General features: G+C 36.4%; 1 protein-coding gene across 7 annotated transcripts in view; it reads left to right on the forward strand.

The window, feature by feature from the left end:
* The window catches only part of GDAP2 (ganglioside induced differentiation associated protein 2), a 71,469-nt gene extending 64,726 nt beyond the window's left edge, over nt 1–6,743 (forward strand). For all 7 annotated transcript variants that reach the window (XM_070607667.1, XM_070607668.1, XM_070607670.1 and 4 more), the window contains one exon: nt 737–6,743. In XM_070607667.1, the coding sequence (XP_070463768.1) occupies nt 737–784 (48 nt within the window). In that variant the 3' untranslated portion in view covers nt 785–6,743. The remainder of the gene's footprint in view (nt 1–736) is intronic.
* Nucleotides 6,744–12,377: the final 5,634 nt, after the last annotated feature.

Consider the following 12,377-nt stretch of genomic DNA (forward strand, 5'->3'; position numbering starts at 1 on the left):
GATTTTTATTAAAATAAAGTTAGCCAAAATGAGTTCAAAAAATTTCCGCTTATGCTGATTTGTTGCTTTCTGCATTTGACATTACATTTCTGGCATTTAGTTCTCCATCTTGATCTTGAACTAAACGCCCTAAGAACTATAATTGTTGCAAGGCTTGCCACTTAGGCATGTCATGGAGAAGACTCATTTCTGCCAAAACAGTTATTGTTATTAAATTCCTCTGTGATAATTGTCTTTGTTTCATAACTCTGTGTTAAAATTTGGCACACAGTAAGACAACACAGTCTAACAAAAAAGAATCTGGGCATTTGATTTGAATAGACATGAATTTAAATTCAGCTCTTCTTGTTACTAGCTAGGTGACCTTAGGTGAGTTATGCAATCTGTGTGATCCTCAGTTTCCTCTTCTGTAAAATGAGGATGTTACCTACGTACATGGCATGTGAGGATATAAAGGGATAAGGCAAGGAAAGCGCTGATAAAGTGTCTGGCATATAGAATACTCAATAGTGGTAATATTATTAAAAAATATTATCACCCTGCCCATCTCTACCTGCTTTACACCAACTCTAACTGACTGCAGTGGGACTACTCTGATGACTGAAAGCCCGCTCAGGGCCAAGCATGTGCTAGACATTTTACTTACACTATGTCATTGACTGTAAATCCCTTTCTTTCACATTGCTGATTGAATTGGTGTTATTACTTAATGTTCTTGTCTTTTTTCTTTCCACAGGAAAATGGGCCTTACTGTACATCTTACCCCCCATCACCAGATTTGTGACCTGCCATCTTTCAGTGCTACTGGTTTCCAAGGACATCACTGTCTCCACGAATCACTACCTATTGAAGTGATATTCATTTTTGCTGTACAGATCCAGAGAGCCTTTTGTCCCCACCTCTCTGGTATTTTTTTATTGACTGTATATTTTCTGGCATATAAGCAATCTGAAAATGGTAGGCCATTCTGAACTGCACATTTATTTTAAATTTGTATATTTGTATCAAATGAAAATGTTCGTTTTTAGAGAGTTGTTAATAGAAATTGGGGAGCAACTTTTGAGTATCTTCAGTTTCCTCAAAGGACACTGAATTTTCCATTAGATGAGCCACCAATGTCGTTCACATCATCTCTTTAACATTGCACGCTTCCTTTGTGTACTTAAGTATTTCTCAAAATATATAGAACCAATGTATGCTTACTGGATGCATTGTTTGCTTCAGATCCTGGCATTACATTTTATACAGATAATTTGGTTATGATAAAAGAGAACTGTCTGGGACCAAGGATGTGGAAGTGTATCCGATCAAAAATATCAAAAGCATTAGCAAAACATAGGTCTTAGAATTTTATTGCACCAGTTAAGATTAAGATTTAAGGACTAAAGTTCCTTGGATTATATGTTTTGTTAAGATTGCCACTGTTCTGGTCTCAACAGTAGGGAAAACAAGACTGTATCTTCAGCCTTTTCCAATAATCATGGGTGATTTGGTCTCCTTGTTCAAAAGGACTGTGCATATTAGTACTCTTACATGAAGGGCATCCCCTAAGACTCTGTCAGTGAGCCTTTAGAAAGTGTGCTGTCTTCCCAGAGTTGTGAATGATTTTGTTTAGCTCTTAGAGCTACTCCCTCTAATGACATTTCCTAGCAATGTCTCTTGAGTTGCCTGCCTCAATATGTTGAAGTGCGTTGCAGTGAAGAAAATTCCAGACCACTTTTGACACTCAGGCTCTATTTGTGCCTTAGCTTGCTTATGAATAAAAATTAGGATTATGCTACCTACCTCACAGAGGTATCATGAGGATAGCATTTAGAAAGGGCTTTTGATGTCTTTGGATGAAAAATGCTAGAGGAGTTTGTGTGATGGGGTGTCTTCAATTAGTTTTTTATTTAATAATAATAAATATACTGAGAGTGCTACAAGGCCCTCCTCTTGTCCTTGGCACCTTTTGAGTGATTTTTCTTTTCTTGGGACAAGAGCTGTTAGTGCAAAATCCCAACCCTGAGGACCTCCTTCTGCTTTGCCCAGAATTTCTTCTGGCTTACTCCTCCCCCAGAGCTACACTTTAATGAGAGGCATCTGTTAGCCATTTTAAACATTTCTTCTTGAATTAAGGTCAAACCATTATCATTTCCATCTGGGTGTCTTCGTATTCCTTTTGATTCCTACAGCCGCCCTCCATTTCCCTCACTCCATCATGTATATTGACAGTTTGGGGAAGAAAAAGTAAAAGTTTTCTGTTCTAATGTGCTCAGAATTGGTGCTTCCAAGGGTCCCATTTCCCTATGCCCAAATTATTTCTTCAGTGGATGTAAAAGAAACATACTTCTCTTCATTTATGTTACAGAAATCCCCCTATAGTTGTCTTAACCTCATCCTATATCTTTCCATATAAATAGGAAGGGGCTTTACATTTCTTAAACACTCTTATCTTTTGCATGTAATGGACACGTTTGCCTTGTGTCAGAAATCAAAACTGCTTGTTCCCTATATATGCTTATTTGTTAAGGACTTCCTGTATGTTCCCTAGGTCATCATGTCCAGACAGCCAGTCAGATGTCTGCTATTAGTTTTCCTCTCAAACAGTACTCCTTTAACCCTTGAGCCTTGAGCTTTAAAAATCGGAAAAATTAGCTTTATCTTCTCCAGTCAATTGTTAGGTCATATTTAAGGTATCTTTTCACTAGGAGCAGTTATAAAAATATGTCAGCTTTTCTTTGTTAAAGCTGAACTTAGCTACCTTAAATTGGCATCTGCCGTGAATCATTTCCTCTATACATAATAGAAGCTGCAAGCTACTTTGCCATTTGAAAGGAAACATATTTATATGTACAGTTTCTTGTAGGCAATAATTTTGAGAGGATCTTCCTTTGGATTCATACCGGTATATTAATGTTTAGTAACACAAGGAGGATTCTACATATACTGAGATTCTAGTTCAATTGATGTCCTAGGGTATAAAGGTAGTATGGAACTGTATATCAACTGCATTTCATAAGTTAATTGTGACTAAAGATAAGAGCTCCTCTGCTCAGTGAAACTAAATTTGATATGAGACCAAGTTCATGCTTTTAGAACTGTCTCAAGTGTTATGTCCTGAGGTTGTTTCAATGTACCTGGAAGGGGAACACAGTGACCTTGATGTTGAAATTATTAAGTTACATTTAGTATATATCTGCCTTTGTCAAAAGGTTGGGTAGGCTGGAAAACACGTGCCATTTTCAGGAACATATTAGATGATAAAGAGGTGACTGTGTGGAGATGACCACGAGCATCTGATGTTAATTCAAAGCACTACCCAGTCCTTAAGTGCAGCAAACTTGAGTTACACCAAATGCTATTTGAATTGAGGAAGAAACAGTTTACAAAATATTAACTAACTTATGCAAGGCATAATATGATTTTTAAAACAAGTATGTTTCTTGCTTCAGCATATATTTGGATTCTTAACTCATCTATGTTCACGTTTCTTGTTAGCAAAAATGACCTCTTGAAAAAACCTCAGTCTTTATTGGACTCTGATGGCTTAGACACTGGGTGGTTCATATTTTAAAGATTTTCTTTTCTTTAATATATATATATCTTATTTAATTGGCTGGTGCTCTATTATATTTATTTTTTCAAAAGAATCCATCTACAGTAGTTTGAGACTATGCAACAGGATTCTTAGACTGTTTTTGGTAGGAAAAATGCATGTAGATTTTTGATCAAATATCTGAAGTCTAAAAGGATTAAAATGTCTCCCATTTCTGGAGAGGGATGAGTATAATCACTCTAGTAGGAAAACGTGGCTTGCCTATTTCTACCTGTTTTCTATTTGCTTAGATATTGTTTAATGGATTCAAACTATAGATAATGGTTAATCCTTTCTTTGCAACAGTTAATAGGAAAGCAATAAAATGTAGTTTCAGTATAAGCTAAAAATCAGTTTCCCCTGATACATTGTCAGTGTATGTATGTAGATAGAGTTTAAATTGCTTAAGATGTGAACAGAAGTTATTAGAATTTGACAGACTGGAAGGAGAAGGATTGTATGATTCTAGGCACAGTGGATTGGTTGTATTAAGGGCCAAAAGGATTTCAAGACGGCATATAAACCTGTAACATTGGAGTTAGCCAGTGAGTTTCAATTTTGGTTCTCTTAAGTTATGGCTATCATAATCAGCATGCACTAGTGTTTTACCTGTACTGGCACTAATATGCCTCAGGGTATGTAATTAACTGTTGGTGTGTGATTGCTTGAGACCATGAAGGATAGAGGAGGGTTCTACCTGTAATCTAGGTCGTATCGTAAACCCAGAGAGTTTAAGGATTGCCTATTAGGCCTAACCATATATACATATACATATAATGTATACATACACTCATACATACGTATCTGTATATATACACACACAGTAACCTGGTTGGTTTTAATTCTTTGCATGTGGTTTCTGTAGCCCATGTGAAGAGAACTTAGGGCAATAAATGATTCTACCAAAATAGCCCTTAAACAGATAATGTCAAGGTCATTTTAGATATTAGTGGCTCTCTTGGATATTAGTTGTTAACTTTGTTTTCTATGCTTCCAGGAACAGTATCTTAGAATCTTTTTTTATTACAGCATGCCTTAAATGTGTAGGGTTCACTGAGTTCAAGAAAAGCATAGGTATTCTCTAGATGAATTACACTAACAAAATCGTAACTGCTGAATGTGATCTAATATTTTTGTTGAACAGTTAAAACTAATATATTTTATATGCACAATCATATTTTTTTTGGTAGTATGTTTTGTTAGTGTAAGCACACAGTCATTATAAACTGAGCCAGGACTTTGTCAGACCAGACAGACCTTGTGGGTCAAAATGTTTAAATAAAAGCTTAACATAGGTAAATGATTTTAATTGCTTTTGGGCAAAGGAGACCTAAAAATGTTTTGATTGGTCTTAAAATTTGTTTATTCAAAATTCAGAAAGCTTTTATGCATATTTTGCATTTAAAAGTATATTTTGGTCTTTCTGACTTAGGATCTCTTTTAAAGAGGATCCCCGCTCTATGCATATACAGCCTATGAAGAACTCGTAGCAAAACGGTAATGTTTATTTCGAATCACCAGGTTAGGACAGTCTTTTTTGGCCATTTATACCTGGCACTTCTCTAATCACCAAAGTTAACCTACAGAGTAGTAGAAAGTGCAGCGAATTTTACTGTCAGCTTTCTCTATGGAGACCTAGACTAATGCTTCTGAAACTTTAATGTGCATATATTCAGTCAACTGAGAATACGTTAAAATGCAGATTCTGATACAGTAGGTCTGGGGTGGAGCCTAGGATTCTCAGGTTCTAACAAGCTCCTAGGTGAGATCAATACTTCTGGTCCCAACACCACACATAGAGTAAAAGAGCCTAGTCGATATTTAGCTTCCATATTTTCCCTGTTTGGGGTAAAGGAGACAGAACTATCATTTTCATTCCTTCTGTGGGCCAGGCACTCACACATTCATTGTCTCTTTTAATCCTCCTACAAACCCTGTGAGGCAGGTGGTAATAGAGAGAGGTTAAGTGACCTGCTGGAGCCCACACACACATGCAGTGTAGTATAGAGCAGTGTTTCTCAAACTTGAATAACACACATCTCCTTTTAATAAGGAATAATTCTAACTCCTTTTTACTTCATTTATTTATTATAATGTTAAGTATAGATAAACATAAAGCTACATATAAATGCCTTATGCTTACAGCTCTTGCACAGTATAAAACCAAAGGAAGTTTACAGATCAGACACAAGCAAAACTATAAAATTAATAAATTTAAAATGATAGTAATTAAATATGATGGATGATGATGTTTTGCCAGCACAAAACCGTCACTTGTAGTTTGATTATGGTACTGAGTGCTGTAGTACATGTTCTTTTTTTTGGTGAGGAAGATTGGCCTGAGCTAATATCTATTGCCAATCTTCTTCTCTTTGCTTGAGGAAGATTGTCACTGAGCTACCTGTGCCCATCTTCCTCCACTTTGCATGTGGGACACTGCCACAGCATGGCTTTCCAAGTGGTGTATAGGTCTGCACCCAGCATCGGAACCCACAAACCCCAGGCCGCCAAAGCAAAGCACAAACCCAACCGCTACACCACTGGGCCAGCCCCTAGCACCGTTCTTTTGAGTTCAGCACGCACCTTCTACGATGTGCTATGTGGTGAATCAATTCACCCACTGTTTTTCTCTGTTTAGACTATTACTTGCATTTGTTTAGCACATAGTTCTGTTCTTTTGGTCTTCATCTAGCTTGAATGCATCATTTCCTATTAAGTCAGCCTCTATCTCCATGAACCTCCCACACAACTAAAGCAGAACCTGGCTTTAACATGCAAGTAAATACAAATGCAAACCTAGGCACTGAGACCTTCTGGCAATATTTGATTTTAAGGCATTTTTCCAGATAATTCAGAACATGAATATTGAGTATTTTAAAAATTTTCATCAACAGGAAAAATGTCTAATTCTCATAGTAAACTCATGGATCCTCCGCCCTCTGCAAACATACAAACACACACACTCCCCCACTCCCTTCTCTCCCTCTCTCCACCAGAATTTCTAATGGTGGTTAGTAGCGTTGGTACTTCGGCTTCTGACACACTGGCGTTCAGAACTTGGGCATGCTTCTCAATCTTTTCTGAACCTCAGTATTTTCATGTATTAAACAAGAGTGATAATACTTAGTGAACAATTAAGAGAAATAAATGCAATAATGTTCATAAAGCATCCGTAGTATGTGTTTATAAATGGTAGCCATCATTGCTTTGATTAGAAATAACAACTAACATTTGAGGATTTATTAATGTGCCTTCAACTTTGCCAGCTCTTTATATGTGTTATCTTATATATTTAGTGGTAGAATCAGGATTCAAATCCAAGTCTAACTCCAAAGCTCATGCTTTTAATTAAAATAATTTAATATTGAACATCAATGTAAGTTGTTTATTTAAAAGTTTACTTAATCTTAAAGTGTATTTTCTCAAAAATATTTATTGTAAAATTAATGATATTTCTATGGAGGGGAAATGGCTAAGGTACCTTTTAAAAATTCTTTGATGTACTAATAATCAAATTGACACAAAATAAATATAAATTTCTTTTAAAGGCTGTCATGCCAGGTTGTGGTCAAGTAAAGGGAGATTAGAACCCTTAGGCTCAACTTGTGCATTATTGTTCTCTTGCACAGTTAAGATCTAAAACTAAGGATAACATGAGATTCTCCTTGAATCTCAATACACCTTTTTTGCAGAAAAAGAATTTTCCCCCACCAGTATTACCCTGTTATTCCTTGACAGTTCTGAGAAATAGTATGCAAACATCTTAATTTCACTTGGGAAACATTTTAAAAAATTGTTCTCACTGTCCTTTAAAGTAGTATCTAGTAAGTTTTCTATCTTTTCTTAGTTTTTAAAATAAATTCTGGAGTTCTAAAAAATGGTAAGCACACTTGTAGGCTAGGTTTTTTATTGCTTTGCTTTTTTCTTTAATTGGGTGATGGGAGAAAATAACCAGGAGAGAGTTGTAAAAAGAACTCAGTTATTTATTAACAGAGCTAGTATGTATCAAATTCAAATTCTTTCCCTGCTTTACTAAAACATATTTATACAAATTATTAAAGTAGTGGAGACACATGAAATGTGAGTCTGCCGTTGAATTTTGTTAAAGTCTGCTTTAAAAATATTTCCCTTTGTGCCATCTTATATAGAAGCATGATAATAATCTATGTTGTGGAAATTATTGATTCTTTTTCCCGTCCAGGCTCTTTCCCTCATCTGCAAAGTCTTTAAGTTCAATCAATGCATGCCTCTCCACACATGAGGGTTATCAAGATAGGAGATATGTTTTCTGTGATACTTCACTGCCTCATCTCAAATCACAGCATAAGAAAATTGTTCTGGCTTCACGTTATAGATAAGGCCCAGTTCTACCTGATGTTCTCTGTTTTAGCAATCTGCTATTTGATTTGGGTTGTGAGCCGTACTTCAGTTTGTTATTTTCCTGTTTCTCTTATTAAATACAAATAAGACTGGTTTATAACTTTTCCTGTACTACTTGAATGGAAAGGCCTCTGGTCTTTTGCTTCTTTAAAATTCAAATTTATTCTTTATAAGTAGGTATATAAAGCATTTGACTATTTCATTATGTCTTTTAGTTTAGACATGTCTGACATTTTCTTTTTGAAATGCTTATAAATTATAACATCATATTGATTTTTTAAAGCATTGTTTGTAGGTGGGTTATGTTGTCTATGAATTTTAATTTCTAATAGTAAAGTAGCTGTTAAAATTTATTACGAAAAGGGGCATTGGTTCTCAAACAGCTGAGAACGACTGAACCCTCCCATTTTACAGATGAAAGAATGCAGCCCCAGGCAGGTTAAGGCAAATCGTGTGGATTGTAAACAGTTTGAGAATGACCTTGCCGTCTATAGGTAAAGCTCTTGGGTTTAACTATGTTTGCATAGCTGCTTGACTTTGACGTTCCATTCTCTCTTATGTCCTCTAAAGAAATTTCTTTTTAATTTATTATTTATCATTTACTTTTTATTTAAATTGAACTTGCTCAGCCAAGTTCCAGGGGAGGACCAGAGTTCAGGAATTAGCAGCAGAGATTATCAGTCATCATTCAAGGACTGTGAAAATATTTGGGGGTAGGAGGTAAGTGTTAAACTTATAGGTTTAAGATTTTATTTTTTTACTCAACTATCCCTTCACTATCCACCTGTTAAAAAGAAAAATTCCTCCTTCCAGCAGAGTTGAACAAGAAGGCGGCATTTAAAACCATCTTTTTTGGAAATCAGATAATGCTGAGAAAATGCTGATCTGAAAATGATGAACTTACACCACCTAGAAAACTGCACAGACCCTACCATGTGCCAAAAGTGTGCAAAACAGGCTATTAAAATTGTGGAGGCTCTTTCAGGAGAAACTGAATTCTTATCTATGAGTATTTTTCTGACATTTAGTTTTATAGCAGAGAAATTCTCTTCTTAACTTGTTCCTGAATCAATGAGCAAAATCATCCTACAGAGAAACTATACTTCTTCCACTCATCCAGTAAATATTTACTAAGGTTCTAAACATTAGTTAAATGCTAGGTGCTATAACAAATAAACTGAACGTGCATAATGGCTTAAACACAGACATTTATTTCTCACATAAAGCCTAACCAGATGCAACTGTTGAGCAAGCAGCTCTTCTCCAAGTCTTGATTCAGAGACCTAAACTTGAATTTTGTGGCTCCGCCATCTTCAACATGTGGCTTTCAAAAGATCCGTGTTTTTCTGCTTCAAGCTGTCAGATGGAGAAGGAATGTGGAGGACTTGCACACAAGGTTTTTATTGCTAGAGCTGGAGATGGCACTGTCATTTCTATTCATAATCCATTATTTAGAACTCAGTCATTGGCTGCACCTGACTGCAAGGCTAGGAGGCTAGGGACTATAGTGGGTCCAGGAAGAGAAAGATAGGAATTTGGTGCCCAACTTTCTGCAGTAATCCAGGCAGTCTCCTATGTGCTAGAAATAAAGTTGTAAAAGTATTCCAGCCAAGTAGAAATAAATTACTCTGTAATGAAAGAAATGCTCCACTAGAGATAAATCAAATGTCAGAAAAGGGCATTGGCGCGTGATGACAGCTTGCCTGGAACAAAATCCCATGGCATAGCTTGGGACATATCTGTAGACTGAATCTCCTAGTATCGAGAACCTCTCTCACCAAATGTGTATATACTCTAAAGCAGACGGAATACAGGGACATCTAGATGTCCTTTACTGGGTCTTGTCATATCTTACTACTTAGTCTGTGAATCAAGAGCATGACCTGTTAAAAACGCATACTCTCAGGCTCCACCCCAGAACTGCAGAATCAGACTCTGCATTTTTTCTAGGTCTACCAGGTGATATGTGTCCACATTAAGGTTTAAGAATCACCATCTGAGATCACTTGTGATCCTGACTTCAGCACTTACTAATAGTGTGATTTTAGCCAGCTTGCTTAATCTCTGTCCCTTCACTTCTTCATCTTTATAATGGGGATGATTTGATATTGGGGTATCTCTTTAGAGATAATGCACACAAATGTTAAATAACATCTGACACTTAGCATTAGCTGTTTTCATGTGCTATTTACTTTAAAAAATAACTGTAGGGAGATAGAGCTTTGTGAACTGTAACTATTTGAGCTCACCCTCTTTCAACCCTTATTTATGTCACATTAAGTACTTTTGGCCCTTTGAAATGGTGAGAGGGTTTTTTATTCATATTGTTTAGTCTTTGTTCCTCAGAAATGAGTGAGCACAGAAAAAGTAACTTTTTCCAGAGTTAGCGAATGATAATTGTCCTAGTAAGCCCTAATATGAACAGCAGCCGTAATTTCAATCAATGAATTAAGTAATAAACTTAAAAGTCTACACAGGAACAGTCTACTAATTTGCTGAACCTTGAGAGACACTAACGCTTAATGGGGTTTAATCATACATATGTGGTAACCCTAGGTTAATCGAAATAGGCAAAATGGGCTATTTGTGGATGAAATAATTTGTTCAACTAGAAAACAACCTGGTTTTCAGCCTTTTTGGAAATGTGTTTTAGTCTTATAATCTTTGTGCCCCATTTAGTAAGTATAGTATATGCACATTAAAGTTAATTTTCCCTTAGAAAGCACATCCAGATCTTTCAGTGCCTCAGCCTCAATACTGTTTCTCTTAATCCTATGGGGTCAGAGTAGAAAGTTATCAGAGAGAGGACTGAATATGTCCTGCCCTAATAATACAATCTGAGATTTAAGAGCATCTTTAAACTCAGTTCCTAATATCAGCTTACTTGACTTTTGCCTCTTTCTCTTAAAGTAAATTATAATGTTAAAATTCCAGTTTAATTAAGGTATGTTTACTGAAGGTATGAGTGGTTTACTTTAGACTCATCGAATTCTTTAAAACTGGGAGAGAAATTGAAAGGCCTTAATTCTTATGGCCTTCACTCAAGGAAAGGAGCAAATCCAGCACCACTCACATTTGAGCTCAAATAGGATAAGTCGCAAAATTTAACCTGAATAGTTAAATTATGCCATTGGCTAGTTGGAATCATGAATCACCAGGAACTTTTCAAATTAAGAAGAAACTCTTTTCTGTTTCCATCCAAGTCAGAATTTGTATCCACCCATCTGCATTCAGACCCTGCTCCCCAACCCACAGAGAAATCAACTTAGTTTGACAAATGAAGCCCAGACATGCTGCACAGTTGTTTTCTCTGTACAGCAGTTAGTACAAAACCAGAAAAAAGAGGTGCTAATGTTTTCTTGTTGAATCTGTCTTGTTGGTATGGAAAAATTTGTCCTAGCAAATCCAGTTTTGAGCATCACATAACCGCCATGGGAGTTACACAAGAGGTGGGAAAAAGGCAAGAATCGCACTTTTTAGTTCACCATAGTAGTGGAATGGCACGTGCAAGACCACTCTGCGTCTAGAGTTTTTTTGTTTGTTTTTGTGTTTATAATTTGTTGTGACATGTACCAAAATCAAATTATAATACAATCTTACATTCTTTTTAAATATAAAAACTTGTATGACTATGCCTATTTCTATTCTAATCCTATGGAGCATGTCCTTCTTTGCTATGTTGATTTTTATTTTCTCTTTGCTTTTTTAGCAGCTCTATTGAGATATAATTCACATATCATAAAATTCATCCATTTAGAGGATACAATTCATTAGTTTTAGGAACATCCAGAGTTGTACAACCATCACCACTATCTGCTTTTAGAGCATTTTCAACACCCTGAAAGGAAACCCCGTACCTGTTAACGGTCATTCCCCATTCCCCTCTCCTCCATCCTCCCTCCTGTGTGTGAGTTTACTGCAGTATGTCCTCTCTCTAAGATGCCTCTACATGTTGCACTCATTGGTAGAACACTTTCTCAATAAATATTTGTTGAGTGCATTAATACTCACGTAAGCCACTAGCCATGGGTGACAACTGAGGAGTAATGGAAAGGGCAGTGGAATAAGTGTCAAAAGACTGGATTCAAATCCTGACTGATGCTTCCTGGCAGTGTTATTCTGGGTTTAGAGTCACCTAGCCCTTCTAAGCCTCAGTTTTCACATCTATAAAATGTAGATAGGGGTCTACTTTACAGGATGGTTATCGGAATCCCTTAAGAAAATATGGTCACAGCATTTGGCACAGTGCCTGGCCCACACTAGGAAGGTAATTAATATTTATTCATCGATGAAAGAGAAACCTCTAGATTGGTGACTGCTACCAGATTTCTCTAATGTCTAATCTGATGGCCGTATTTCCCCTGGTCACCAACCTAGGCATTCAGAGTAGTAGCATAGCATTTTTCTGTGCCTCAGTCTC

The sequence above is a fragment of the Equus przewalskii genome, unplaced genomic scaffold (assembly GCF_037783145.1).
Source record: "Equus przewalskii isolate Varuska unplaced genomic scaffold, EquPr2 ChrUn-13, whole genome shotgun sequence".
Lineage (NCBI taxonomy): Eukaryota > Metazoa > Chordata > Mammalia > Perissodactyla > Equidae > Equus > Equus przewalskii.